This window comes from Lissotriton vulgaris, chromosome 10 (assembly GCF_964263255.1).
Source record: "Lissotriton vulgaris chromosome 10, aLisVul1.2, whole genome shotgun sequence".
NCBI lineage: Eukaryota > Metazoa > Chordata > Amphibia > Caudata > Salamandridae > Lissotriton > Lissotriton vulgaris.
The window spans coordinates 808,761,467-808,789,341 of NC_141698.1; the positions used below are offsets into that span (position 1 = coordinate 808,761,467).

At 44.4% G+C, this 27,875-nt stretch overlaps 1 protein-coding gene across 1 annotated transcript in view; it reads right to left on the reverse strand.

Annotated features, from left to right (window-relative positions):
• Positions 1-27,875, reverse strand: part of KIF15 (kinesin family member 15) — a 927,627-nt gene that overhangs the window by 829,935 nt on the left and 69,817 nt on the right. Inside the window, exons 3-4 of the mRNA XM_086941724.1 lie at positions 12,065-12,251; positions 400-476 (exon numbers count right to left, since the gene is read on the reverse strand). Of these exons, the coding sequence (XP_086797850.1) occupies positions 400-476; positions 12,065-12,251 (264 nt within the window). The remainder of the gene's footprint in view (positions 1-399; positions 477-12,064; positions 12,252-27,875) is intronic.

The window sequence follows — 27,875 nt, forward strand, 5'->3', positions numbered from 1 at the left end:
AGTATCCTATAAATGCAAGGTTTTCCAAACCTTTGGGTGGATACCCAGTGGGGTCATAAAGAAAGTTGTGAGTGAGTCGCCTGTTGGGCGCAGTCAATGAATCAGACGTCAAAACCAACTTCAAATGTTGAAAATTGAAATAGTTGACTAACAATACACCTAAAGTTACTAAAGTAATGGGGTATGCTGTGATGTAGCACTCTAGTGGCTAGACCACGTGACCGGCGTGGGCCCAGCATGCCTACGCAGTAGTGCTTCTGTGTGGGAGTGACCCCAGCGCGCTCTCTTCGCAATTAAAAGTTACTTGAACCACCACAAATTGTCTCCCTGCTTCATGCGTGTGCGGAAACCGCCTCCTACATATGCCTTGTACTTCAGAACACAATTGCAGCTACTTACTAGGCAAAGATGGTCCCGTTGTAACCGTTCATGCAGGATTCCACAATGTTTTTGGCCACAATCGAAAACACAGATTCCTAGGAGAAATAAAACAAAAAAGTAAACATCCAAGATAGAAAAATGTATTTGTACAATGCAGACCCTGAACATCCATATTACAACTAAAATGGATTACATGTGGCGACTATAAAAAGTAGTCAAAGTTAAGACAAATTAAAAATTGGCAGGCCAAAAAGACGAAAATAAAGAAAATTCAATTAATGAAGTAACGGGAATCTTATCCAAATACGAGGAAGTAGAAAACGAACAGGAGTGGAATTACGAGCGATGTGTCTTTAATCTAGCAAGAGAACGAACAGGTATCCTGTACTGCGATCAACAGAGGAACCTGACTCGGTCCCAGTAGGTTACAGATGGGTTAGGTAAATGTTATCACCTACTTGTTAGTATATCATAATTTATGTGGCAATGAACGCAGTTGGTGAGTGTTTCAATCTTAAAAGAATTTAAAAAAAAAACAAGTAATCTGAAAACCTAACCCTGCTCCAAACCCTTCCTGAATACACTCAATTCAGCCATCATTAAACCCCAGCGCCCTCTCCAAGACAAAGGTAGAGTTAACAACCACCCATTGTTCATTGAAACCTACGTGAACTCAAAAACAGAATGTCAATCCCAAAAACACGGTGCAAATGTCAAGCCTAGCAATTAGATCGCACACGCAAACATCAAAAGACACATAACAAAAAGAATACTTCGATTCAAAAAGTTATAGATGTCATATCAGTCTATGTATTCATTGAATGAGCATCAATGGGAGCATTCTGAAATGTGACATCTTCAAGGTATTGCAAACATTTACCAAAGGCACCAGTTCACCCATGCCACAGACACAAGACGTCTGCCACTCCCTAGGCACATCCTTCGTTTGAAAAAAAAATGGTTTTTAAAGAAAACCAGGGCAATTATAGCCCTCAGCAATCAAGCACACACAAAAACAAACACTCCCTAGTCATACAACCAGACACTTACCTGCAGCTTAACTGTTAACAGGCATTAACTGGAAACCATCCTCCCAGAGGTTTAGACTATGAAACACGCAGTCAATTCTGGTCTTACCACCGTTGCTGCAACTCATGCAGAGATGCTGGCTGGACCAGTGCCCCCTTAAGCCAACATCTCACAGCATAACAGAGTACTCCTACCCTCCTTGAAATAGTCCCGTATTACTCCAACAACAAATGCCACACTTGACCCCACAGACACCACCAATTATCGCATCATTGCAAAGCTTCTAGGAATGCTAAAATGTAGAAAAGGCGGTCAAAGCCCAACTTCAAAAATCCCTGAGAAAGCAAGTATGTGCCTTTGCACCAATCAATAAGGCACATGGAACAGAGACTGCTCCAACACATGTGAAGCTTTTCTGAAAACAGCAGCTAGGGGATCACCCAGCATGAAGACTTTCACCAGCCTCTCTTCCATTTTGATCTCATTCAAAGACTCGGGACTTACTTGCTCCCACCTATCTAGTCACATGCGGAGTCCCCAAGGTTCCCATATATTCTTCCCTCTATTCCTCATTGTCCAGAGTCCATTTTACTTGGAATAAACAACATTATTCCATTGCCTCTCCCTTATTAGATTTGAGACACTTTGCTCATTAATCTACCCATAATCACATATTACTAATTTCAGCTTTGGATAAGTTCGTTATTACTTCGTTAATTGAATGTTGATATTTTTCTTTATACTTGTGTGTAGATACAACTGTTTATTAATTATAAAACAGTCTTACACTAACCCACTGTGTAATTATATAAAATATACTGCAGGTAGCACACACAAATTATATTTATCAGGAGAAGATGTTGCAGATGTGGACTAATATATTTAATTAGAACAGTGAGGCCTCTCCCTTGAATCACTAGTTATTTCTCCCAATGAAGACCCTACCGTTTACCACGATGACCTATTTCACACAATTTAGCAGGCCTATTTATCAGCAGAAGATTGGGAGTATTTTACAATTGTAGGGGGCAATTTACTGTGTTGTAGGTAAACCATGCACAACCCTGAACAATGTGCTGCCCACAGCTATTTAAAGCATTGAATCACTCTTATTTTCTTTGCCCCACCATCAACCGCACAGTCAAGGTAACAAATTCAAGGCCAACAGCCTTCTTGTTGAACAAAGAAGAAATAGGTGCCAGTTTTCTACCATGCGAAGTCAAGGAGGCCACTCAAAAGGTAAGTTCACTCCAAACTCACCATTAAAGGCTGGAACTCACCAGCATGCAATCCTGGCTGAATGCTTGGAAACTGCACAGTCTCGCAGGAAAGCAAGGGAAGGAAGATGCAATGAGATTGGAGAAACTGAATTATTTGCCCATGTGAGATATTCATGACATCTACGGAAGACCGAAATGATACCTCCAAACTGTCCAATTCACATAAATGAAGGCAGAGCCAGAGTAACAGCTTCACACCTGCAGCCCATCAAAAATACTCATGGGTACAGCTGAGGAGTGTCTTTTCTGATGAGCAAGAGGAATTAAAGCACTTTGTTGTGCTTTGTCAAGCATTCGACTTCCTCCAAATCGAAAAGAATACCATACCTGAAGAAGGAATGCATTAGAAATGCAACTATAGTGTTCTTTTCTACTCTTTCTGTACTTGGACCAGACAGTTTCAATTGCAAAGATGGCAACATTAGAGAAGCACTGAGGAAGGTCTCTGGTTGGAAGGGGCATATTGATCTACTATTTGGAACCTGTGAAATTCCAACAACGATTCGATGCATTCTCTAAAAGTGCCAAATGGATTTTGTAGGCAAAAAAATTAGTCGTCTGTTTTGGTCACAAACTAGATAATTCCTTTACCCCATTCTTTCCGGAATCACTATCACCACACTTGCCCTTTGACATATGCAACGCATATGCGTAGTAGATTCTTCGCTCTTGATACCACACAAGGGCATTGAAGGGTAGTCCGAACAATCAAATTTGCACTTCTTGCCTCTTAAGCACTATTAGTTCCACGCACTGGGGAGAAAAACAGATGGCTGTTGTCCTGATACAAAGTCTGGAAGGAAAAGAATACTTCGACCAGCTGGGGTCTATTTAACCTCCACATGGCAATATAGGAAGACTCATTTTCTCAGGACCACAATACAGGGATAGACACATCTACCCACCCTGTAAAATCCGCTTTTATGGTTACCCCCACTTTTTGCCAGGTGTTATGCTGTTGCTGACTAGTTCGACTAGGATCCTGCTAATCAGGTCCCCAGTCTCTGTGCTGTCTCCCCTAAATTGGTTACGGTAAGTACTTGGGTACATCTCAGATTTGGCACTGGTGTACCCTTATCAGTCCCTAGTGTATGGTACTAAGGTACCCAGGGCATAGATACACCAGGGGTCCCCCATGGGATGATCATGTATTATGCCACCCATGGGAGACCACTCTAACTGTTCTCACAGACCTGCCATTGCAGTTTGTGTAAGCTGCCAACCAGAGACACGTTTCTGCCCTCCTGCTGCTGAGCCAAGCTTGAGCAGGGGAGAGCAGAACAATAGATATCCTGTCACCGGGAGGTGTGACCACCTCCCAGACAGGGTTTAGAGTATTAGGGCAGGGTGGGGGTGCTAGCCAACGCCAGTGAGACTGCTTGAAGGGCACATTTGGTGCCCTCCGTGCATACTCCAGTTCAAGCAAGATCAGGGAGCTGTTGGCTCCCCCTCTGGCGCGAAACTGGAGAAAGGACAAGGGAGTATCTTCTCCACTGTCCAGCCCCTCCTCTGGGAGGCACCCCTGAATCGTCCCAGCCCTTTGCTTAGGGTACTTAAGGGCTAACTGTGGGTGGTTCCCTTGATTCGTCATGGGACACGATTCATATCAAGACACCACTTCATCTTCGACCGTCTGGGCACTCTGGACTTCGCTGGACTTTGACCTGGACATCAAGACTGCAACTGGTCTAGTCGTCATAAAAGTCTTCTGCAACATCTGGGCCTGTGATCCATAGAGGATCCTTCCAAGACATGTGGACATCCAAGACACCTGAAGGAATCTCTTGAAGTGAAGGAGTCACTTCACTGCATCTGCAGGCACCGCAACACAGTTGACCGGTCTGCTGATCCTAGGCTCCCATGGACTCCGAAAGGCTCAGCAACACAGGTGGTGATTCTTCAACTCCCTCGAGGTCTGCACTGCCTTCTCACCGAGTTGGAGGCCAGTATCCCTCGTCGGAACCGCAGGGACCGAACCCCTGTGCCCCGCATCGACTTGTCGTTACAAAGGCTTGTTGGCTCTCTTCTCTGAAATCTCCAGGCTGAAAATAGCCCCCACTTCCAGCATCTCCAGTGATCAAGAACTTCATCCTCACCACATCCCTTGCACCCTGGGCCTGCATCTTTGGTGAGCTGCTCAAGGTCCTCTTGCGACTCCAGTGCCTCTGGCCTGGGGGTCCTCTTGAGGGTTTTCTTTTACTTCCGTGGGTTCCCCTGATTGCTCGGGCCTTCTCCGGCTCCCCTGCTTGTGGTGAGCCCCTTGGATCTTGCTGGTACAGACACTGCACCTTTTTCGCTTGCCACATTGTTTGCCATTGCCAAGGCTTGTTTGTGCTTCCGACGAACACAGATCCCACAACTTTCGACATCCGACGTGGGACAGCTAGAGAACGGCTCCTTGTCTTCCACTGCGTCACCTGGTCCACACAGCTGCACCTCCAAGGTCACCATCAACACTCCTGCAACACCTGACTTCAGTAGGCATTCGTCTTCCATGCCTCCTAGTCACTACTAAATGGTATAGACTCTGTCCTCTCTGCTTGCAGGTGCTTTTCATCTTAAATCCAACCTTTGGGTTCTACCGGACACTTCGCTAGCGGAATCTTCCACACGTCCTCAATTAAGTTCGACTGAGGTTTCAGACGCCACTTGGCACCTATGCACTCAGCTTTCCTGGTGTAGGTATCCTGGTTCCTAGGGTATCCACGGGTAGGGTGGCTCTCCAACCTCTGTCTTCCATGGGGTTTCTTCATGTTCTACTGAAGAGGGACCTTCTTTAAAATTGCAACCTCAACTTACCTATTGACTTGAATTGAGCATGGAGTCGTGTTCCCACTCTGCACACTGCCACTGTGGGGTTCCTGGTTACTTGAAAAACAAAAACTGGGAAAAGGGGGGGGTGGGGGGGGGTTCAAGGGCAATTTGAAGACCAGTGCGGACAGATTCCCCAGGAGTTACTGCACAATACAAAGAGTATTGGGATTCTTCTCTTGGCAGGGCTAGGTGTCTCAGCCAAGAGGAGAATCCCAGATGATGCCACTTCGGTGGGTGATGGGATTTTGCTCTAATTAAAGGACTCTCACTAGTGACTGGTTATCTGTCCCTTTGTCTTGTGTGATGCTCTTCAAGCACACTAGACCCGAGGACTCTTTGTATCGTTCCTGGTTACTTACCTCCGGTGGTTCCCTGGGTCAATAAATACCAAAGGAGGGAGTAGAGAGAGAGAGGGTGTCCTACATGAACACCTAGGGTGGATTCAACCTCCCCTCACAATTATTTATAAACAAAAGGATCCAACCAAGGGAGATTGCGATGAATGACGATTGATCATGGGTCAGGTGTGTTTCCTACATTGGTGGGAAGCACATTGTGTTTCTTAAATACCCCTCGCACACCAAAAGGGCCCTTGGTGTCATGCTTCATCATAGGGGTCTTTGCATCCCTCTACGGAACGCGGCGTGCTACTACTAGCGGATACGCGGGAGCACTGGTGCTGCCACTATGTGTAGTGTGAGAGAGGGTGAGTGCTAGGGTCAGGAGTGAATGATAAGTGAATGTTAAAAAATACCTACCACCTGTGGAGTCGAAAGTTTTAATATGCCTCGTGCCGGTATTATTAAAAATGTGTGAAGCGGAGGTGTGTTGGATTAATGTACAAGACCTCCTGTGTGTGTCAACATGTTTCGAAGCGTGCTGCTTCTTCTTCAGGATGGGTACACAGAACCCTACCCTAGTCACTTGAATTGTGTGACAATGTCAACAAAAAATTATTACGTATAGACAGTTGATAAAAGCTACAAAGTGCGACACAATGGTCTCAATCTGATTTGTGAAAAAGGTAATTCCTTAATTTCAATTTGCAGTGCTGAAGCCATGGCGTCATAATCCTTTAAAACAATAGGGACCCCGTGCTAACTGCACTATATACCAGGATATTACCTCGCATTATCGTCTCCCTCGCGGTTCCTTGGGTCCCCAGCACTTTTAAGTCTTCTGAGTATTGTCTTGACTTGGGTCGTGGTTCGCATCCCACTATTTTAGTATATGGTTTGGTTTCCCCCAGGCAACCACTGTGTACTTGTGCTATTTACCTGTTTTTACTGCAAAGTATTGAGTGCATTGTGTTATGTATTCCTGGGTAGGAGATATTGTTGTGTGTTAGTGAGCGACACAATAAATACATACGTTTATAAATACACTGTGTGGTTCTTTTTTCACTTATCCTGTCAAATAAGATGAAGATCTAGTAAAACAAGCTGCTTTACACTCCTTCTGGACTAAGCCTGAAGGCTGCTCTCCACAGCTACCACTTAGAGAGCTTTCTAAGGTTGCTAAGACCACTAAAATCACCATGAGGGTTGTCTGGATTAGTGCAGGGTGCTACACTTACAGAAGTGAGCACCATATACTAACTCAGCCTCCTACATACCTTTAGAATAAAGGGGAAGAGGGCATAATGGCTATATTTCTTCCAAGCTCATCTGGTGAGGTCTGAATTTTACTGAATCCGAAGGGATTGCCAAATAGGGACAGAACAGTTCTGAGCAGAGTTTCTTGCAATGCTGTTGAACTACACAGGACTGTGAAGTTCCCAACACCCTTGACATACAGTGTGAGGCCAAAAACAGCGTTTCATGTTTATTTTTTCTATTGCACGAGTAAACCCAAACCCTTTGGCTGTCAGCATACAGTGCGCAATATGGTTGTGGTTATGAGGATTGTCTGATGCCAAGATATGCTTCCACGTGTGGGAGATATTCATAATTGCATATATGGTTCATTATTACAAAGCCTTTACTATTTGGGTGGGCATTCTAAGGAAATACAGTGAGCTGCAATCTCAGCTTGCTTTACAGAGGGGGATTTCGACACAAAAATATACATATGGTTGCTCACTGAATATACGCACATACACGTAGAAGAACAAAAGCAAGACTGGTGTTTGGTTTTATATAAAATGTATTCAACAACATTTTAAATTTGTGGGGAAAAAATGGAGGAGATTCAAAGGCAATTTCTCTAAACTATTGATCATATATAAAGACCAACTTTAAATACAATTTCTTCGAGGCAACAATTAGTGAAACATGGTTGATGCATGTCAGTATTTAAAAAACATAAAGGTTTTATACTACTTTGCCATTATTTTAAGGGCAACACTATAGGAAACGCCCTGATGTGTTATCCCACCAGCTGTCTGATGCCCCACCTCCCCTTGCTCACCTGTCATCTAGTCTCAACTCCATCCATCCTTGCACCTCCTGTAGCCCCCAGCCCACCACCACCGCGATCCTCCTTAACACCAGGTCTGCGGTCGGGCATCAGCTTGAGCTTTTCCACCTGCTCGACTCCCGCCAACCCGACCTACTGTTTTACGGAAACTTGGTTTAGGGATGATTCCCTTCCGAGCCTCTTAGCCATGCTGCCCCCGACCTACTCGGCCATTAGAATGGACCGCTCTGGGGGAAAGGCAGGGGGAGGCGTCGCCCTGATTACCCGCTCTGATTTTCACTTTCAGATACTACCCTTTTCCCCTATTCCCGCTGTGGACTGTCTAGTAGTCCGTTCTACTTCATTCGGGGTTCCCTTGACTTGTGTACTTATTTATTGTCCCCCTCAGTCCACCCCCCAATTCCTTACTTCTATTGAGGACCTATTGGCCACCTTAGCAGTGAACAATTCGGCAGTCTTGGTTCTCGGGGACTTAAACTACTGGCCGAATGACCCGGATGAGGACGCCAGATCTAAAGAGTTCACGGCCCTGCTCACTAGTCTCAATTTCCTTCCCCAGCTTGCTGTACCTACCCACATCCAAGGTCATCAGCTTGACCAAATATGGACCCTCAATATCCCAACCAACTCCCCCACTACCTCGCCCTGCCCCTGGTCAGATCACTCCCTTATTTCTTTTGCACTGGACCTTGGACGGCCGCCAAAACCTCCCTTGCCCAAAAACACCTGGGTCAGAAAGTGGGATAAGGCTGACCTTCCCGATGTTTGCTCTTCCCTTGCTGCATCTAGCCCTGAGCTTAGTGATCTACCCCCTCCTGCCCAGCTCACAGCTATCAATAACTGGCTGCTAAAGGCGTGTAACAGCTTTGTTCCCCTTAAGAGAGTGGCTATTAAACGCGCCCATGCTGCCAACAGATGGTTCACTCCCTTCCTCAGGGACAAGAAGTTGGCGGCGCGCAGAGCAGAACGAGCGTGGCGACGTACCTACTGTCCCCTTCTCAAAGCAAACTATTGCCTGGTACTCAACGAATATAAAAGGGACATATTAAAAGCAGAAACTGAGTATTTCTCTGGCAGAATTCTGGCAGCGGAAAATCAATCCAAGGAAATATTTGCCACAGTACACGAGCTTGCTGCCTCCGACAGGGTGATTTCTAAAATCCCCCCTTCTCAATCACTCTGTAACTCCCTTAACTTGTTCTTTATTGAGAAGGTAGCTCTCATTAAGGCCAACATCCCTCCCGCACTCCTGACATCGATCACTGTTCACCCGCTCCCCGTTGCTCCTTTCCTCACCCAGCTTCCCCCTTTGACACGAGAAACCCTCCTTCCCTAACTGGCCCGGGTAAAATCAGGTTCACCCCAGGACATCGGACCGGCGTTTGCCCTGAAAGAGATCTTTTCCAGCTGTTACTCCCCTCCTCTCACATTAATCAATCACTCTCTAAAAACTGGCATCGTCCCAAATGCCCACAAATCAGCAGTCATTATTCCGATCCTAAAAAAGGCAGGTGCCGATCCAACTCTGCCGGATAACTACCGTCCCATTTCCCTTCTCCCTTACCTGGCAAAGGTCTCAGAGGCTCATGTTACCGGGACTCTGAGCTCCTTTGTGGAGTCCACTGGCCGCCTTTCCTCTTGTCAGGCGGTTTTCGTCCGCTGCACTCAACCGAGAAGGTGGTAGTTTCGGTGATGGACAAATTGAGGGAGGGCATTGACATCTGCCTCCCCCAGGCCCTGGTCCTCTTAGACCTGTCCGCCGCGTTCGACACGGTGGACCATGACATTCTGTTGACCCGTGTCGAGGCGGCGGGCATTGGGGGCACGGCCCATGCCTGGCTCCGCTCCTTTTTAACGGACAGGGAGCAGGCCGTCCATCTGACAGACTTTGCTGCCCCTCCTCGCAGAGTGACTTGCGGCGTCCCCCTGGGCTCCTCCTTGTCTCCCCTGTTATTTAATTTATACATCTCACCCCTCATTTTTTCTTTACAGCAGATGGAGGTCTCGGTGTTCAATTACGCCGACGACCTCCAACTCATCTTTAACCTCTCCCACTCCCCCACCTCTGCCCAGAACTTCCAGAGGGTGATGCTCTTCATCCAAGACTGGATGAACTGCAACCACCTCAAACTGAATCCCGACAAAACCGAACTGGTTTTGACTGGGAGTGGTTGCAGTCCTTGGTCCCCTTCCTTCTGGCCCCACTCACTTGGTCCCCCTCCCCTCCCGGTTCCTAAGGTCAAAACCCTAGGCATCTTTATCAACTCCCAGCTCTCTCTTCACACGCAGGTTCACTCAGTGGTGTCTTCCTGTTTCTTTTCCCTTCGCACCATTCGTAAGGTTTCCCGTTTTTTTTCTGCTCCCGCCCTCAAGCTCATTCTCATGGCCATGGCCATGGTGCTATCGCGCCTTGACTATGGAAATGTGGTCTACAATGGCGCCCCAGACTACCTAATCCGCCGGCTTCAACTGATACAAAATCAGGCCGCCCGCCTGATTTACGGTCTCCCTAAATTTCACCATGCCACCCCTCTGCTGCAATCTTTGCACTGGTTACCGGTGAAGGAGAGGGCTCTTTTCAAGTTGGGCTGCATTACTTATCAGGCTAGGTCAGGGACTGCCCCCGCTTTCCTCTGTGAAGCTATATCTTCCTATCTTCCGGCCAGAGAGCTCCGCTCTTCTCACCAGGCCCTCTTGTCAGTTCCCCGCTTCAGGAAGCAGAGGTCCGGGGGGACGAGATTTGCGGTTCTAGCTCCATCTTTTTGGAACTGGCTCCCTTTTGCCCTCAGAGCTTCTGCTTCCTATCCGGAATTTCGTAAACATCTCAAGATCTTCCTGTTTTCCAGATCCCTAGCAGTCTAGCCTTCCTCTCTGCCTCCACTGGTTCACCGCCGCCTAGCGCCATGAAACCGTCCCGGTATAAGCGCGCTTAATAAATATGTTAAAATTCAAATTCAAGCGTAAAAAGTTTTTAAAAAATACAAACATACCAACGTTCTTTAAAAAGGTAAAAAAAACTGCACTTAGCACTATGGCCTTGCATTGATGCAGATTTAGGAATGCATAGGCATTTACGAAAGGAGGCCGAAAAACAATTCAGCTAAGAAATGTCTGAATTAAATTTTAGCCTGAACAAACATACACACGTACAGTTGAAAATGCAGAAATGTGCAGTGCACATTTGCTTATTGAAAGCTCCTCCCCCCGCTTTTCTACAGTAGGGATATATTTACTCCCATTGCAAAACTCCTTTCCCTACTCACCCACATTACATTTTTGGAGGGCATGGTCCCACCACAATCTGGAAAATTATTTAGTCCTGACCCTGTCAGGAGTACATTTTCCACCTTTTCCAAGGTGGGAATTGGCAGAGGAGTCGTTGGTGAATGCTCTTGAACATGTACGTTTGAGGTGTGAACAAAGTCACAGGACATTGCAGCTCTGGAACTACCACTTCCCACCTTTTTCCAGTCCCTGTGAGCAGATTTGCTCACAAGAAAATCTTCATGTGAGCAATCCTTCTTGAGTGCAAAACTAACTTTTGCATGTGTAAGCCAGGCTAACACGTGTAAATAGCATTGAGAATCATACCCATTATATTCGGACATTGCAGAGCTTATCTATGTGTAAACATCACAAAGCAGAGAAAAAAAAGAAGACGACAGCATTGGTACAATTAAAACCATGTGCACTTTAAGAGGCCAGTCATGAACAGAGCGGGTAAATACTCAAATATGTGACAGTAACAGACCCTGATATGATCAGCATTTAGTATAATCAGAAATACGAGATAATGAGTCTTGCTAGAATACAAACGTGGCATGATTTGTCACCTCGCTGCATTCTATCAACTAGAACAGGTGGATCTTTATACAGAGCAAATTGATTTATGAAGCATTCTATCCCTTACACAAGTAGATATTTTATAATATTCCACACTTCCGACTAAAACATGTTTCCCAGTTAGCATGATGAAGACTGAATTTCTTAGTTAGCAAGGGGTTCAAGCACAGCGTTTCTGCTAAAAAAAACAATAAGCACTGGGTTGCATTATAAAATGACCCTGAAAAGACGACATTGCAGCTGCCTAATTTAAAAAAGACCAAGCCGAGATACAACCCTAACTTGAATCATTTAGTTACCTGTGTGGCATCCATTTTTGCAACATGGTCAAAAGTAAAGATTTTTGGCTCCGGTTTGGAATGCAGTCGTATGGTGTTGGAAGACAGGGCAGATAAGCACAGGCCAGGATCTCCCTCTGCCGGCATGAGTGTTCCTTCAGCAGGTGGGCGTATTCTCACGAAAACCCGGATGGCATCCCCTTCAGCACTGCAGGGAAATAATTTGAAATGAAAAGGTCCTAAAGCAATACTATGAAATTGACAAGATTAAAATGTCTCTTAGGATCCACCAGAATTCAAGGGGGGAGCCTTCTTTCATGACATACACTGCATCACCTTTCAATCATGCATAAGCCTATGACGACAGCTTCACAAAAATATACTTCTTGATAGCAAGGCTATTTTAGATGCCGTGTGGATATTGTACAGGCTAGACCACTCAAAACTGTTCCATCTCCCTTCATATTTTAAACCTAAAAACTAAGCCAACACAGTCCGACCTTAAAAAGTTTTAAAAGCATGTAGCATACACGTGGCTGGATGACCCATGTTCCCAGTACTTAAGCTTCAACTGAAATGCCGCATCCAAAGTGGAGTATTATTAGCATACCGTAGTTTCATCCAGTCCTCTTTAACCACAAACACCATTGGCTCAAACACACCAGAGCACTATGTGGATCAGGCCGCCACAGCCAAGGGGCCCTCAGCACTAAGCGATAATGACAATGAGTACAGCCGTGCTGCCAATATCACTCTACAAAAACGCAAAGCCTTTAACAGCATTCAGCAATGATGCAAAGTCATGTAATGTCATGACCCAAACCTAAATTTCAAATCAATAGTGAGAAATAAAACAGGTAGTTTATGAAAGTTCTGCTTCAAAGTCACCAAGATCAACAACCTATTTTAAACTAAATCTACATTTCATGTTAAGCCCCTAAAATACAAAAAAATGCTGCAAAGAAAAGTGCCATCCACTGATGACTTTCACATTGACCTAGATTGCTCCCAAGGGGAAAACATGCAAGTACCGATAAGCTTCCTACAACCAAAGTTACTCTGCCTTCTGCTACCTCCTTTACCTTCGAAGAGCACAAAGGTATTCTAATGATTGCCTTTTGTCGATAGATCATCTACTCTCAAGTGATTACATGCCCCTCACATAGCAGAGTAAAAAGATTTCTAGGTTTGCACGGGTTGATTCAGAGTGATATGAGAAGTGAGCATGTGAATGTTGCCACCGTTCCTTGAATACCAAGGTTTCGGTCAACCTAGAGCCAGAGCCCAAAATAATCTTTATGGGTGAATCTTAGTGCAACCCTAAAAAGGGCCTGGTTAAGAGGATTAAGGCCTATCCAGACAGGATTCTGGATATTGCAAAGCTCTTTCGCCAAGGCCTAAGAATAAAACCTTTGGAATCTAAGCAATCCTCCCACGATATGGCAACCCTCCAGTGTTGGAATAAGTGTGCCCTGTGTTTGTTGAGTAATGCCACCACCACCACCTCGGAGAGGAGAAAAACAATTCATATAAATCAATAAGACCTTGGGGGACTTGGTCTCTACAAAAAAAGAGCCCTAGGATAGAATGGTTTTCAGAAACACCTCTGTCCTTACTTCTTCTGACTTGGAACTAGACCTCCTGACTTTACATGCTTGTGGATTTTAAGTCCCTCATACTCCTGGGACCACTAGTCAATTTGAAACTACCACATGAAACTCATGTGTACTCCCCTTCATCTCCACCAAATCTGTGCTCACTCAGTCCCTTCAGGGAAAGGGTACTGACAGTCATCATGTGGACTACCCATCAACAACTCCTTCAGGTTCTCTGGTACAGCAAAAAAATGGTAATTCACCTTACTGTCTTACGTACTTTCCTCAGATCCTTGTTATTTTGCTAAGCTGATGCAATCCATTTACATCAGATCCTTTTGGCTCCTTCCCACCAGCAGTCTCAGCACCACAACAATCTGACCATCTGTTTGCTCTAGTGATTCGGTTTCACAGTCCATTTCAAAAAGTGAGCCTGCATTCTCAGGAACTTCCTGGGCTTTGGACATCAACGTCATCATGGTAAGTTGAACTTTCCTCTTTCACAGAGGACCAAACTCAACAAGACACTATACAATTCTCACAAGGACTCTTCAATTCAGATATTTTTTCTGGCTCTTTGACTACATGCCTTCCTCCAGTGGATGTCTTGGTGTGAGGCAAGGGATTTAAATCCAAGGACGAGCCTGCCTTATCCTGGCATTACTGGGGCAATTGAGGGGGTTTTTATAAACCTTGGCTTGCCTGGAGAGTGGCAGCAAGAAGTGGACGGGGAACCAGACTCAACCGTCTCAGACTGCTGACCAGTGGAGCGGCTTGTGTGGCGCCCGGCAGCCGGAAAGCGGCAGATCCAATCTAAGTGTTCCCAAATGGCTACTGGAAAGGTAGAATACTTCCTTGTGCTAATGCTACACACACCAACAATTCTGATAATAGTGGGGAATGGTAGCCTTATGGGTCCCAGTGCTTCGGACCCAAAGCACAAAGGAAAGTCGGATTGGAACATGCATAACTGGAATGGGAGCATTTAGCCAACAAGGACAGAACATATGGTCCAAATAGCGGCTAAACATAGAAAGCACAGTGACATTTCTGACATAGGAAGCGCTACAGACAGGGCGAAGAGGGAAGTGATGGGACTCCTGAACGACCACCTAAGGCATAAAATAGAGCTGATGAGGCTGTCACTCCAACAGAAACTATTAGACTCAGTGTCTCTGCTCTGACGTGCGCTGCCGATAGGAATTTACATCCCAATCGTGTCTGCCTCTAAGCAGAGCAGAATGGGAGAGGGAGTATATATATATATTCACTTAAAAAACCATAGGTTTCAGGCCTTATATAGTTAGGAATTAGAATTTTAAAAACCTTGCAAATTCACTTAAAAACCCATAGGTTTCAGGCCTTATATAGTTAGAAATTAGCATTTAAAAAACCATTGAAATTGCTCCTATATAGTTAGTTGTACTAACTATATTTCGCGCACCCGCAATCCACTGCTGATGATGTCACATATTACATCATTCATGACATGGTCAGTGACATCACTAATGACATCACTGATGACATACATCATCCAGTGACTGTGTTTCTGTAAAGTTTAAATATGTTTTACATATTGAAGAATGAGCGGATGTATAAGTGTCTGTATGAAGGATTTAGTAAGTGCGTGACTGAGTGTATGAATGAGTGATTAAATGTGTCTTACTAAATGCATGGGTTAGTGACTAAACTGTCTGAATGTGTGCATCAGTATGTCCGTTGTTGTGTAAGCTGCTGCATGTGTTGATCAGTAGCTATATGAGTGGCTATATGGGTTATTGATTGGTTGCCCAAGTATTTGAATGGGAGGCTGAGTGTGTGTGTGTGGGTGGCTGGCTGGGAGGTGTGTGACTGTGCATAGATGTGTGAGCAGTTGATTCACTAGGTGTACGAGTTCAAGAGTGCATGTGGAAACAGCTATATGGGCGGTTGACTGTGCGCATGGGTGTGTTGGTGAGTGAATGGATCTCTCAGTGCTACATGTCCAAGTAAGTACATATGTAAAACACAGTGCATGTGAGAGTTGACATATGTAAATGACTATACATGAGAGCCAGTGAATGTGCGAGTGGCTGTATGGATCATTGTGTACTTGTATCATGGATTATATAAGAGAGTAAGTATGAGTTAGTATATGTTTGAATAAGTAAGGTGTTGTGTGTATAACTGTATAGTTGAGGAAATGGAAGTGTGATTGTTTCTTTGCATGACTGACTAGGTGTGTGAGTAACTCGTTGGATGAGTGGCAGTGTGTGAGTGTCTGTATAGGTGTATGATTGCATATGATAGTGTTGTATTGATGAGTGACTGTATGTATGAGTGATTCTATGGGTGAATGAGTGAATGCGTGTGTAGACCTAGGAATCAGTGAGTACGTATGTAGTAACTGGTATTGGTGTGTCAATGGTTTCAAGAATGGTAATCTGTATTTAACACTGGGTGTATCAAAGGTTATATTAGAGTGTGAGGAGGTGCATCGTATTATCACATGAATGATATCATCAGTGATGTGATCAGTGATGTCATTTGAGATGTCATCAGGGATGTCACTGACCATGTCATGAATGATGTAATATGTGACATCATCAGCAGTGGATTGCGGGTGCGCGAAATATAGTTAGTACAACTAACTATATAGGAGCAATTTCAATGGTTTTTTAAATGCTAATTCCTAACTATATAGGGCCTGAAACCTATGGTTTTTTAAGTGAATTTGCAAGGTTTTTTAAATGCTCATTCCCAACTATATAAGGCCTGAAACCTATGGTTTTTTTAAGTGAAATTGCAAGGTTTTTTAAATGTTAATTCCTAACTATATAAGGCCTGAAACCTATGGTTTTTCAGTGAATTTTCAAGGTTTTTTAAATGCTAATTCCTAACTATATCAGGCATGAAACCTATATTTTTTTTCAATAAATTTCAAAGGTTTTGTAAATGCTAATTCTATTAGCGGATAACGTTTATATATGTTATTATCCTTCTGGGACCACCTGAGCAGCCATCTTGTTTCTCAGGAGAAGTGAGGCACAGGAGAGCACAAAACATGAGAGGAAAACGTGAAAAGGGGGCAGGGTAGAGACCCCCTGACCCCCTAGCCCTTCTCAGGGGGTCCCAAAAGGACCCCCAGTGAAAAAAAATATATATATTTTTTTTTTAAATCGCGGGGTACGTGCACGGTACGCATACCGTACGCGTACGGTGTGCGTACCCCTCGATTTTTTTTTTTTTTTGCCCTTGGGGGTCCTTCTGGGACCCCTGAGAAGGGCTAGAGGGTTGGGGGGGTCTCTACCCTGCCCCCTTTTCGTGTTTTCCACTCTTGTTTTGGGCTATCTTGTGCCTCAGTTCTCCTGAAAAACAAGATGGTGGCCAACACTTCCTGGTTTGGACAGTTTGGAATGTTGACAGTCGACTGCCAGCCAATCAGAAACTCGCTCGCGCACGTAAGGGTACGCGCACGTACGCGTACGGTACGCGTACCGTGCGCATATAGATATATAATTTGCTCAAATTCAATTTTCTCAACAACTACTGGAGGGATTTTCACCAAATATAGAAAAGGCACTACTGCATACCTGTCCCTACCATTTTGCCAAGTTTGGTGTAATTCCATTCAGCCGTTCGGGCTGTAGCCGTGTCTAAAGGTCCCTATGGAAATTAACATCGGGAAAACACGTTTTGGGACCCCCCTCTGATCTCCCGCTTGACAAATCCCCCGAAACTTTCAGGGAAGGAGCGGAGCTGGCCAAAATTCTGGAAAATTACAGGCAGATTCCTCAATCGGCGCCAAAGTTATTCCCAATAGAATGTTGAGCGCATATAGATATATAATTTGCTCAAATTCAATTTTCTCAACAACTACTGGAGGGATTTTCACCAAATACCTGTCCCTACCATTTTGCCAAGTTTGGTGTAATTCCGTTTAGCCGTTCGGGATGTAGCCGTGTCTAAAAGTCCCATAGAAAATGCCATTTGAAAAATTTCAAATTCAATTTTCTCAAGAACTACTGGAGGGATTTACACCAAACATACAAAAGGAACTGCTGCATACCCGTCCCTGCCATTTTGCCAAATCTGGTGTAATTCTGTTCAGCCGTTCGAGCTGTAGCCTTGTCAGAATGTCCCTATGAAAATTAACATGGGGAAAACACGTTTTGGGACCCCCCTTTTTTCCTCGGCCCCCGCTTGACGAATCCCCCTGAAACTTTCAGGGAAGGAGCGGAGCGAGGCACATTTAAGGAAAATTACAGGCAGATCCCTCAATCGGCGCCAAAGTTATTCCCAATAGAATGTTCGGAATTTCCTATGGTAACTTGGTCCTAACATACACATACATACATACATACATACATACATACATATATATATATATATATATATATATATATATATATATATATTTTTATTTTTTTTTTTTTTCCTGGTGCAATCTTCCTTTTTGAAACACCAGAGTCGAAGCCCAAGTAAAGTTTAAAGTGCTATAGGTTTATTTGGCAGAAAAACAACTCCTACGCGTTTCGAGGTAAGCCTACCTCTTGCTCACGGGTGGAGTGCATGTCAACGCGCCAAACTTTTAAAGTGAAAGGTACAGTGTTTACACAAACCACGTGATAGTAAACAGTGAAGACATACTAGTCGCGCTACATTGTTACAGCTACGCCGCATTTAAATCAAACACATACTGATAAATGATGAATAATGTATCCAACATTACTGTGTGGCAGAAAATTATATAAACAGAGTTATAAACAATGAATTTCTTGAAAATTGCAGTGTAGCTCATTTTAGACCGATCAATTATAGGTCAGAAATGAAAAAGCTTCACATTGTATTACAGAAATGAAAAGCGTTGAACCCACATATGTTATAAAGTAATGGTTGTGATCAATATCGCACACAACATAGAAAAAGTCACACAATATTGAATCCATATTGCGCGTGTTTCCAATAGAAGATAACGCCCCAGTGGGCATGCACCATCTGATGTGCTGTGGAATACGTATTTGACAGTATCATCATTACGCCCAAGTGGGCAGGGGTCCAACATCTGCAAGAGACAACAGTATATTTTTTAGCACGTATGTCCCCAACATCAACATCTACTATACTGTGCATGTGTATATAAAATTGGAACTCAATTAAAAGTTAGCAGTGAACACCGAGGTGGCGGTGTCAGAATAAAAACAATTATTTAGTCAAATGAAAGCACTATACACGGTTACAGTCAAATCAATACCGGATTCAATCTCGAAGGTGGATTGCCAATTCTTCCCCGAGGTTGTGACCAACAGGTTGAATTGTGTTGTATTTGATTATATATCTGGACTCTAACTTCCTCAAATCCAGCCACCTGTTACCGCCTCTCTCCTTAATTTCAACACAATCCAGTACCACAAAGTTTAACAGATTTGGATTCTGATTATGTTCTAGGGCAAAATGCCTGGCTACTGGGTACTGTTGGTTAAGATTTTTTTATAGCCCTGAGGTGTTCCAGGACCCTAAGTTTGTCTTGTTTGGTGGTACACCCGATGTAGAATTTGTCACAGGGACATTGTAGTGCATAAATGGCATATTCGGTAGAGCAGCTGAGGTGTTTGGTGATTTTGTGTGCCTCCTGATCTAGTGAAAGTTTGATGGATTTACAGTTCTTGCTAAATCTGCATGCTTTGCACCTTTTACAAGGAAAAAATCCTTGTATCGCATTAGGTTTGAGGCGATCTTTGATAAGTGTAGTACTTAACATGTCTTTCAATGATTTAGCTTTTTTATATGTAACTGACGGGGAATTTTGTGTTATTTCCTGCAGATCTTTGTCTAATCTGAGAACATCCCAGAATTTTTTCAACCCACGTCTTACTTCCCAAGATTGACAATTGTAGGTAGTTATGAAACGAATAGTTTCATCTTGCTTACGCTGTTTGGGTATCAGGAGATCCCCCCTTTCCATCTGGGCTACCTTTACTTCCGCCTGTTTGATGGTTTTCTTAGAGTAGCCTCTGTCAGAGAACCTCTTCCTCATTAGTTCTTTCTCTTTCTCATAACTTTCGATTGTGCTGCAATTCCGTTTGGCCCTGATGAGTTCTCCCAACGGTATGCTACGTATAAGTGTGGCTGGATGACAGCTATCAGCGTTAAGGAGACTATTTCCCGCAGTTTTTTTGCGAAATAGTGATCTAGTGAGTGCCCCATCCTTAACTACCAGGCTCACATCTAAGAACTCAAGTTGCGTTTGGCTCATTTGACTGGTGAATTTAAGATTGAGGTTATTTTTGTTAATAATAGTCTCAAACTCTTGTGCTTGATTGAGTGTGCCATTCCAGACGCAGAAATTTCGTCTATGTATCTTGTCCATAGGACGGCGTGGGCACTGAAGTGGGGGATGTTACTCACCACTAGCTCCTCCCACCAGCCCAGGTACAACCCTGCGAAACTGGGGGCGAAGCAAGTACCCATCGCCGTCCCACGGATTTGTTTGTACATGCGTTTATTGAAAATGAAAAAATTGTTACTGAGGCATAGCCACATCATTTCTAGTAACATGTTGGTGTGCACTAGATGTGAGATAGAACGATTTCTTAAAAAGTGTTTACATGCGTCAATACCCAGATTTTGCGGTATGCTTGTATACAAGCTAACCACATCAAAGCTGATCAGCCAATATTCTGGTTTCCATGTAAATTTGTCAATGATTCTCAAAAAGTCAGAGGTGTCTCTGACATAGGATGGTAACGCTTGTACTGAAGGCTGCAAAAAGTGATCTATATACCGGGAGGTATTTTCTAATAAGCTACCCACAGATGAGACAATTGGTCGCGTTGACTTGCACTCCACCCGTGAGCAAGAGGTAGGCTTACCTCGAAACGCGTAGGGGTTGTTTTTCTGCCAAATAAACCTATAGCACTTTAAACTTTACTTGGGCTTCGACTCTGGTGTTTCAAAAAGGAAGATTGCGCCAGGAATTTGGCATATTGAAGGTTTGGCGACCCTGTCGAACGCCCGCTGTAAAAGCGGCAGAAGCACGCCATCCGTGTGTTTCTTCGAATATATATATATATATATATATATATATATATATATATATATATATATATATATATATATATAGATATGGATCGGGCAGTCATGCATTGACTAATGTGTGCTGGATCCATACAATAGTGCTCTTGGGATGGCGGATTTTAGGGTCTGCTACTGAGCCAGTGATATTGTACCAATTAATGAATGGCTATTTGCACATCGAGAAGGCACAGCAGTAGCTGTTGAGCTCTGGGCCCTTGAACAAGGTACACTCAGCCTAATTTATGCTTTGAGACAAGAACATCAACATCCCTTCTGCGTCCCAGATGTCGCTGTTGTGTTGGCACCAGGTTTTGAGATTAATTACATGGTACGTGTGCCGACAGCAAAAAAAACTATTATGGACTGGGAACTTTATAAGGCCAAATGTCTGACTGTTGCAACCTATGGGGTGGGAGGGTGGGGCTATGAAAACATAGATGCCCTACAAAAGGTTGAAAACAGTTTAAGGTATCTTCTTGCTGTCTCCCAGGGTACCTCGACCTTTTCGTGCCACTTGGAATTGGGTCTTTCTTATCTGACAGACATTGTCAAAATACAACCACTTCTTTTGTGGCATGTATCTGGTCATCAAAGAAAACCACCTTATGCCAAGGGTTTATCCAGGATTGCATTTCTCTGGAAAATGCATCCAAGATCGGCTGGATTCGGTATATTAAAAGCTTTTTGTACGATCTAGGCTTGGAAAAATATTTTTACTCACCACTTCAATCCTAGAGGTATCAAGAAAAGTATTTCAAGCGCAGTGTTTAACACATCTGGAAGAACTGCGACTGGCTAAAGAGGCCAGCAAAGCATCTGCCCAACACACCCTGTCCATACAAACCACTCTGACAATCCAACCCTATTTAACATCAAACATTACCAGTTATGAAAGATTCCTGTTGATTAGGTTTAGGCTAAACTCTTTTCATCGTTTAGTTACCTTCCCAAAAACAAATAACTGGGCAACAGTATTACCACCCTGTCCATGTGACGATCTCTCTACTGAGGCCACTATCCACACAATCTTATTTTGTAAGTTCTGTAGTGAACCTAGAAGGCTCTGGCTCATCTCGGTTTTAAAATCTATGGGCATTCGAAGACGCCTTCCAGCATTGCTCTCTTTGCAGTTTCTGGAAGAGGAATGTATAACGAATGTTATAATTAAATTTCTGAAGTTTATTGTTCGGCACAGGCCAAATTTAGAGTAGTCTAGAACTCCTCTGTCCAGGAGCTTTGCTTTTTCTATTTAATTGTGCAAGACGTCCTTTTACACTGTTTTTAATAATGACTGAATAATTGTGTACTCTATGAACAGTAAAAATATTTAAATGAATTTTATTATACTAGTTTTTAAAGATCTGGATATATTTATAATTATTGAAACGTGGGGAAAAAATAACTGAAATGTACTTTTATGGTTTTGTATACGAAGAAAACCGAATAAAGTAATTTTTGATTTGATTTGACTGGGAACTGGCTAAGACACACAGCAACGTTAGAAGGCTTTCAGGCTTGGTACATTATAGGAATTTCTAAATTAGGTGATGTCTGCTAGGGCAGTTCGATATGCAAGTTCAAACTCCTCACTGACATGTACAATGCATATAATGCAATTTTACTGTTACTTACAGCTACGTCACGCACTTGAGAGGTCTCAGAGAAATAAAATCACAACAGCTAGGAAGGGGGAAGAGCGATGGAACACAGTGGGTAGCAGCCTGGTAGAGGAACTGGATAGAGGCTAACATGACCCCCAGAGTATCTCCATGAGACTGAGGATGATCCAAGTTAGTTTTTTGCACAGGGTATACTCCACTCCCACACTAAGTAAAATGAAGCAAGGCCTACACGGTTTGAGATGCAAGTTGGTCAAGGCAACGCTCTTGAACACGATATGGGAGTGCCCAATAATACAATGATACTGGCACAAATATGTGACATTTTATCCCTAGTCGTGGGTAGGCATATCGCACCAGAGCTTAAGCTGGTATTGTTGTGGTTGATGGGAGAGTGGCGACAGAATAAATTACCAGATAGTTGGCAGCAATTGGACTCCTTATTGCCAAAAGAGACATTGGTTGGCAATGGATGTCAGATCGTCCCCCTCTGTAACAGAACCGGCTCGCGGGATGGACTGCTGTGCCAAAACAGAACATTTTGTTTACATGTCAAGGGGTTCGTCGGGGGAAGCATCTGAAAATTTGGGGAAATTGTTTACTCTGAAAATAATATGTGACAATTACAAGGCTAATCGCAAATTTTACATATATGCCCCCAAGTGGGATGTTTGTTATAATGTTTTATTGAATTTGGTGACACTTTCAATGCATCAATAAAATTAATCAAAAGTTTTAAAAAATAAAGAACTGACTCTTCTGCATTTCAAGAAAAAAAAAAACCTAAGGATATATCTTTTTAAAGAGCACCGCTCCCCTACAAGATAAAAATCCAACGGTTATGAGTGGCTCGTAGTCGTGAAATGCACCCCTGCTGTTCAGCTCCATTGGTTCCCAGCTAGGTTGCACTGCAGGAGGTACCACTGCATAAATATATAAAAGCATAACACCGTAACCACCAATTCAAAATGCAAACATGCTACAGGATCAAAGATGGCCAAATATACGTATTTGCTACTGTTCCAAAAGAGACCTATCCCAGTTTCATACTGTCCTTTTTAGAACTTCACCGAAGGGGGGGGAGGGGTGGGGTGGGGGGGGGCATCGTCATCTTTTCACAACTTCTTAGGTGATTAAACGAGAAAGCCCGAAGTACAAACCTCTCAGGCAATGCTCCTCATTTTCACAGTGCAAAATAGATGGCCATTGCATCAGACCTATAGGTTACTTCACGAGTTTGCACTCAAATTCAACAACGTACTACCATTTCCGGCATCAAACTTAAATATGTATCTAGGGGAATAACGTATCCATCACACAATAAAAGAACTACTGCATGTGGTGTTGCATTCTAGTTGCTCTGCACCACGTGACCACCGATTTGCCCGATGGGGTAGGCGGAGCCTTGGGGGACGCTACGAGGCACAGGTAGCAGCGGTTGCCCGGCTCTCCCCCTCAAGAATAAAGACGAGTTACAAATATACACGGTGTCTGATTGCTTCCTCACAAAGAAGATCGTAACATTACAAACTGGCGACGAGTCAGGCGGGCCTTCCCGTGCCACGTACTGCAGCCTGTACGAGCACTCCAAGCATGCGTTATACGCCGTTCCTGCAACCAGAGTGACACGCTGTGCTCAGTCGGAGAGGGAGAGTGGCAAAATCGAAGTAGGCGGTGATAATTAAGCTGGGTTCCCTTTCTATGCACAGCGTTGCCTACCCGATTATTTAGCCTCCAACCTTACCCCTATCAAGTTGAAGTATGCGCCACTGCTTCACGTTGCTACAGGGCGCGGCGAGTCGGCGGCCATCTTGTATATGGGAAAGATGTCTAGTTGAAAGCGGGAGGAAGCGTGCTCTCTGCCAGTCAAGCCCCATAGCAATCAATGTGAAACCCAGCTCCTGTATCTTAAAGAGGCACACAGCTACGGCCACAATCCCTCTGGGTCGACTTCCAGGACCACCCTGCAGCGTGTCCTGCGCTCGCATCCTGCTATGACAAACCCACCTGAACTACATACTAGCTGCCACTCCAGATTTCTAAGCATTCAAGGCCACAACCTACCCCTGCACTTCACAGCAGGCCGCAACCACAGCGGGCCTGGCGATTGCACACCCTGCTAATCGGTGTGTATCCTGTGTCCACGCTCCTGAAGTGATACGCGCACTGCCACCATTGCAGCTACAAGCAGATTGGTGGGCATGAGGACTGTCTGTACAGCATTCTATTGTTAAGCATGCAGTTTGCACTCACCTACTGCTTTCTGTCACTCACAATGTACACCCAAACCTTCTCGCTAACGAACCCAGTTCCCTTCCTGCCGAAGCCAGGTGAACCGGCCATGAAGTGGGCCGACTGGAAGTGTTACTTCCTCAACTACTTGTCTGCCCTGGAGGATGAGGGAGAAGAGGAGTTCTCAAACAAACGCAGGAATAAAATCCTCTTACACAACCTGGGTCCAGAAGGGTTGAGAGTCTATGAGGGAATGGTAAAGAAAACAAGGGCCAATGATGGTGCAGACGTATTCCAACATGCCTTAGACAATTTAGACAGCCACTATCAACATGTCATTTGCACTACCATAGACAGATACCATGTTTTTCAAAGAAAACAGAATGAAACGGAAACAGTGGACGACTATGTTGCGGAGCTCAAACAACTGGCAGTGGATTGCAAATTTGGCACTCTTCATAACAAATTTTTGCGCGATCAAATTATAATTAGGGCTCCCGTTTTTACGTATTTCTACATGTAAATACAGACAGAAATCTATATTTATATACGCGGACGTGTCTGTGAGGGAAAGGAGGGAGAATGAGGTGCAGATTGCTGGTGGCAGGGAGGCGAACGAGGGGAAGTGGGAGGAATGTCAGACTGTCCAAGACAGAGGTAATGAGGGAGAGGTAAAATGTGAAATGCATGGAATAGAAAAATATTACATTTATGTAAGGACAGCATCTGTTCTGTTAACCAGCATCAGGTAATTTTTCACCCGACGAGTTCTGTCTATATTTTAAATTTGAAAGTGCTTGTACTGTATCCCAAAATGTTTTTATAACAGAACTGAGAAGCACAGGTACTCTCCTTTTCAAACTACTCAGTACCGGACCATTTAAAGCACTGCTAAAGCCACAAAAAATCGCTAGTTTAAGTGAGCACATGTGTGCATTGTCAATTTAAATAAATGTGGAAAAATTCTAGCTGTAGCATCGTCTTTTACTTGTGGCAAAAATAAATGTGGCTAAATACAGAAAAAATGCCCAAAAAATAAATATGGATAAATAGATGGAAATGGCAAAAAAATAAATACCATAAAATCGGGAGCCCTCATTATAACTATACACTGTGAACACTAGTATTCAGGAGAAGTTGTGGGTTTGCAGGGAGGCACCACTGGGTGAGATCATAGTCAAGAAAGCAGAACTTTCCAAAAGGTGTGCTGCGGCAGCCAAGAAGGAGATGGACAGCAGACCCACTGTGTGCAAAGTGAGTGACAAACGAGGTCCCGGTGACAAACAACACCCCAGTGCAGGACACAGACAGGACAGAGGCCCACATATAAGTCTACTGGGCTCCCCAGACACACCGGTTAAAAGAAAGGCTGTTGCTACAGATGTGGTAGTAAGTCCCACATAGCAAATGACAGGAGGTGCCCCGCCTTCCATGTAAAATGCTCCTATTGTGGGGTGGTGAGACACTTTGGTAAAGTCTGCAGACGGAAACCCAGTACTGCTATTGTTAAATGTGTCCTGTATGAATCTGAGGTAAAGGGGGTGGGGCAGGTGAAGTTGATGACGATTGTATTCTATGCATTGAGGAACATGTCATGGGCATCGATTGTAATAGCCGGAGAAAGCCCTCTTGTATGTTGACCATTTTGGGGCGTACAGTTCTATGGTAGCGGACTCAGGGTCCCCATACACTATAATCCAAAGGGAGATCTGGGACAGGGACTTTGCCAACTCAATAGGAAGTCACCTTCATGGCCGTTCACACCCCACTGATGTGCATGCTGTTACCTTCACAGGAGAAAAAATCCCCATGATTGGGTTCTGACAGTTGAGGTTTGAATTTAAGGGGAGGGAAGCCACAGGCAAATTATATGTTGCTGAAAAAGGGCCTTCTATACTGGGATGGGCAGACCAAGGGGCATTAGGCATCCAACTCAACCCCAGCGGAGAAACACACGTACTCATGACAGATAACCCACCCCAGTCGACTGGATCCACATTACACGCAGAATTTCCAATAACCCACCCCAGTAGACTGGATCCACATTACAATCAGAATTTCCAGAGGTCTTTGGCGGAGTGATAGGGATACTTTCCAAGTTCACGCACAAGATACAGCTGACAAAAGGCGCTGTACCAGTTAGCCACAAAGTTCGGCATATTCTCTTCAACTGTGGAGAAGCAGTGCAGCTGGAATTGAACCTTTTGGAGGACAATGGCATCATAGAACCCATTGAGAGCGCTGAATGGCTTGCACCCATGGTTGTAGCATGGAAGTCAAATGGCAAAGTGCGCCTCTGCATAGACCTCAGAGAATTAAACATGAACATCCTGGTGGATAAATTCGCGCTTCCAAGAATTAACGAACTATTGGCCCAGACCAAGGGAGTCAAGTGGCTCTCTGCGATAGACCTCACAGCAGCGTATCATCACATTTTGTTTCACCCTTCATGCAGTAAGGGGACGTCCTTCATCACTCCGTTTGGCTGCAACAGGTTTCGGCGCATGTCATTTATTTATTTATTTGTGTATTTTGTAAAGCGCAACAGCTGCCCCAACGGGGCGTCCCGGCGCTGATAAATCATAGAACTAAGAGGCTAGGCACCAATGGGGCATTAAATGGGGAAGAGATGTGTTTTCAGGGACTTTCGGAATGCTAATTCGGTTTGGCAGGCTCGTAATGCAACCGGGAGGTTATTCCAACACCGAGTGGCACAGACCTCGAATGTTTTCCCTCCGGCGCGAGTACGTTTAAATCTAGGGGTTTCCAGCAGAAGTAGGGAATTTGAGCGTAATGTCCTGGTGTTGACATACGGTCTCAGAGTGCTTTTCAGATGGGCCGAGCATTTGCCCTTGGAGGCCCGGAAAGCCAGGGTCATGGCCTTAAAAATACATCTCTTGGAAATGGGGAGCCAGTGGAGTTTACGGAGGTGTGGGGAGATGTGATGTCTGGCAGGAATTCTCTCCACCAGCCGAGCGGCAGCATTCTGGACAGTCTGTAGCTTGTGGCATAGGCCTGCTGTGATGCCAAGGTATAGTGCGTTGGCGTAGTCCAGGTGAGATATTATCAGGGCTTGTACCACAGTCTTACGGCAGTCCATCGGCAGGTAGTTGATGAGCCGTCTTATTGTCTTGATCTTAGCAAAACAGGATGCTGCTACTGTTTGAACCTGGGCGTTAAAACTGAGATGATTATCCCAGCGCACTCCCAGGTTTCTCACCGAGTCTTTAGGCGTGGGGGCATGGCTGAGATCATCCGGCCACCATAAATTAGAATCAAGAGGGGAAGATGAGTTAAAAAACAGAATCTCTGTCTTTCCAGCGTTGAGTC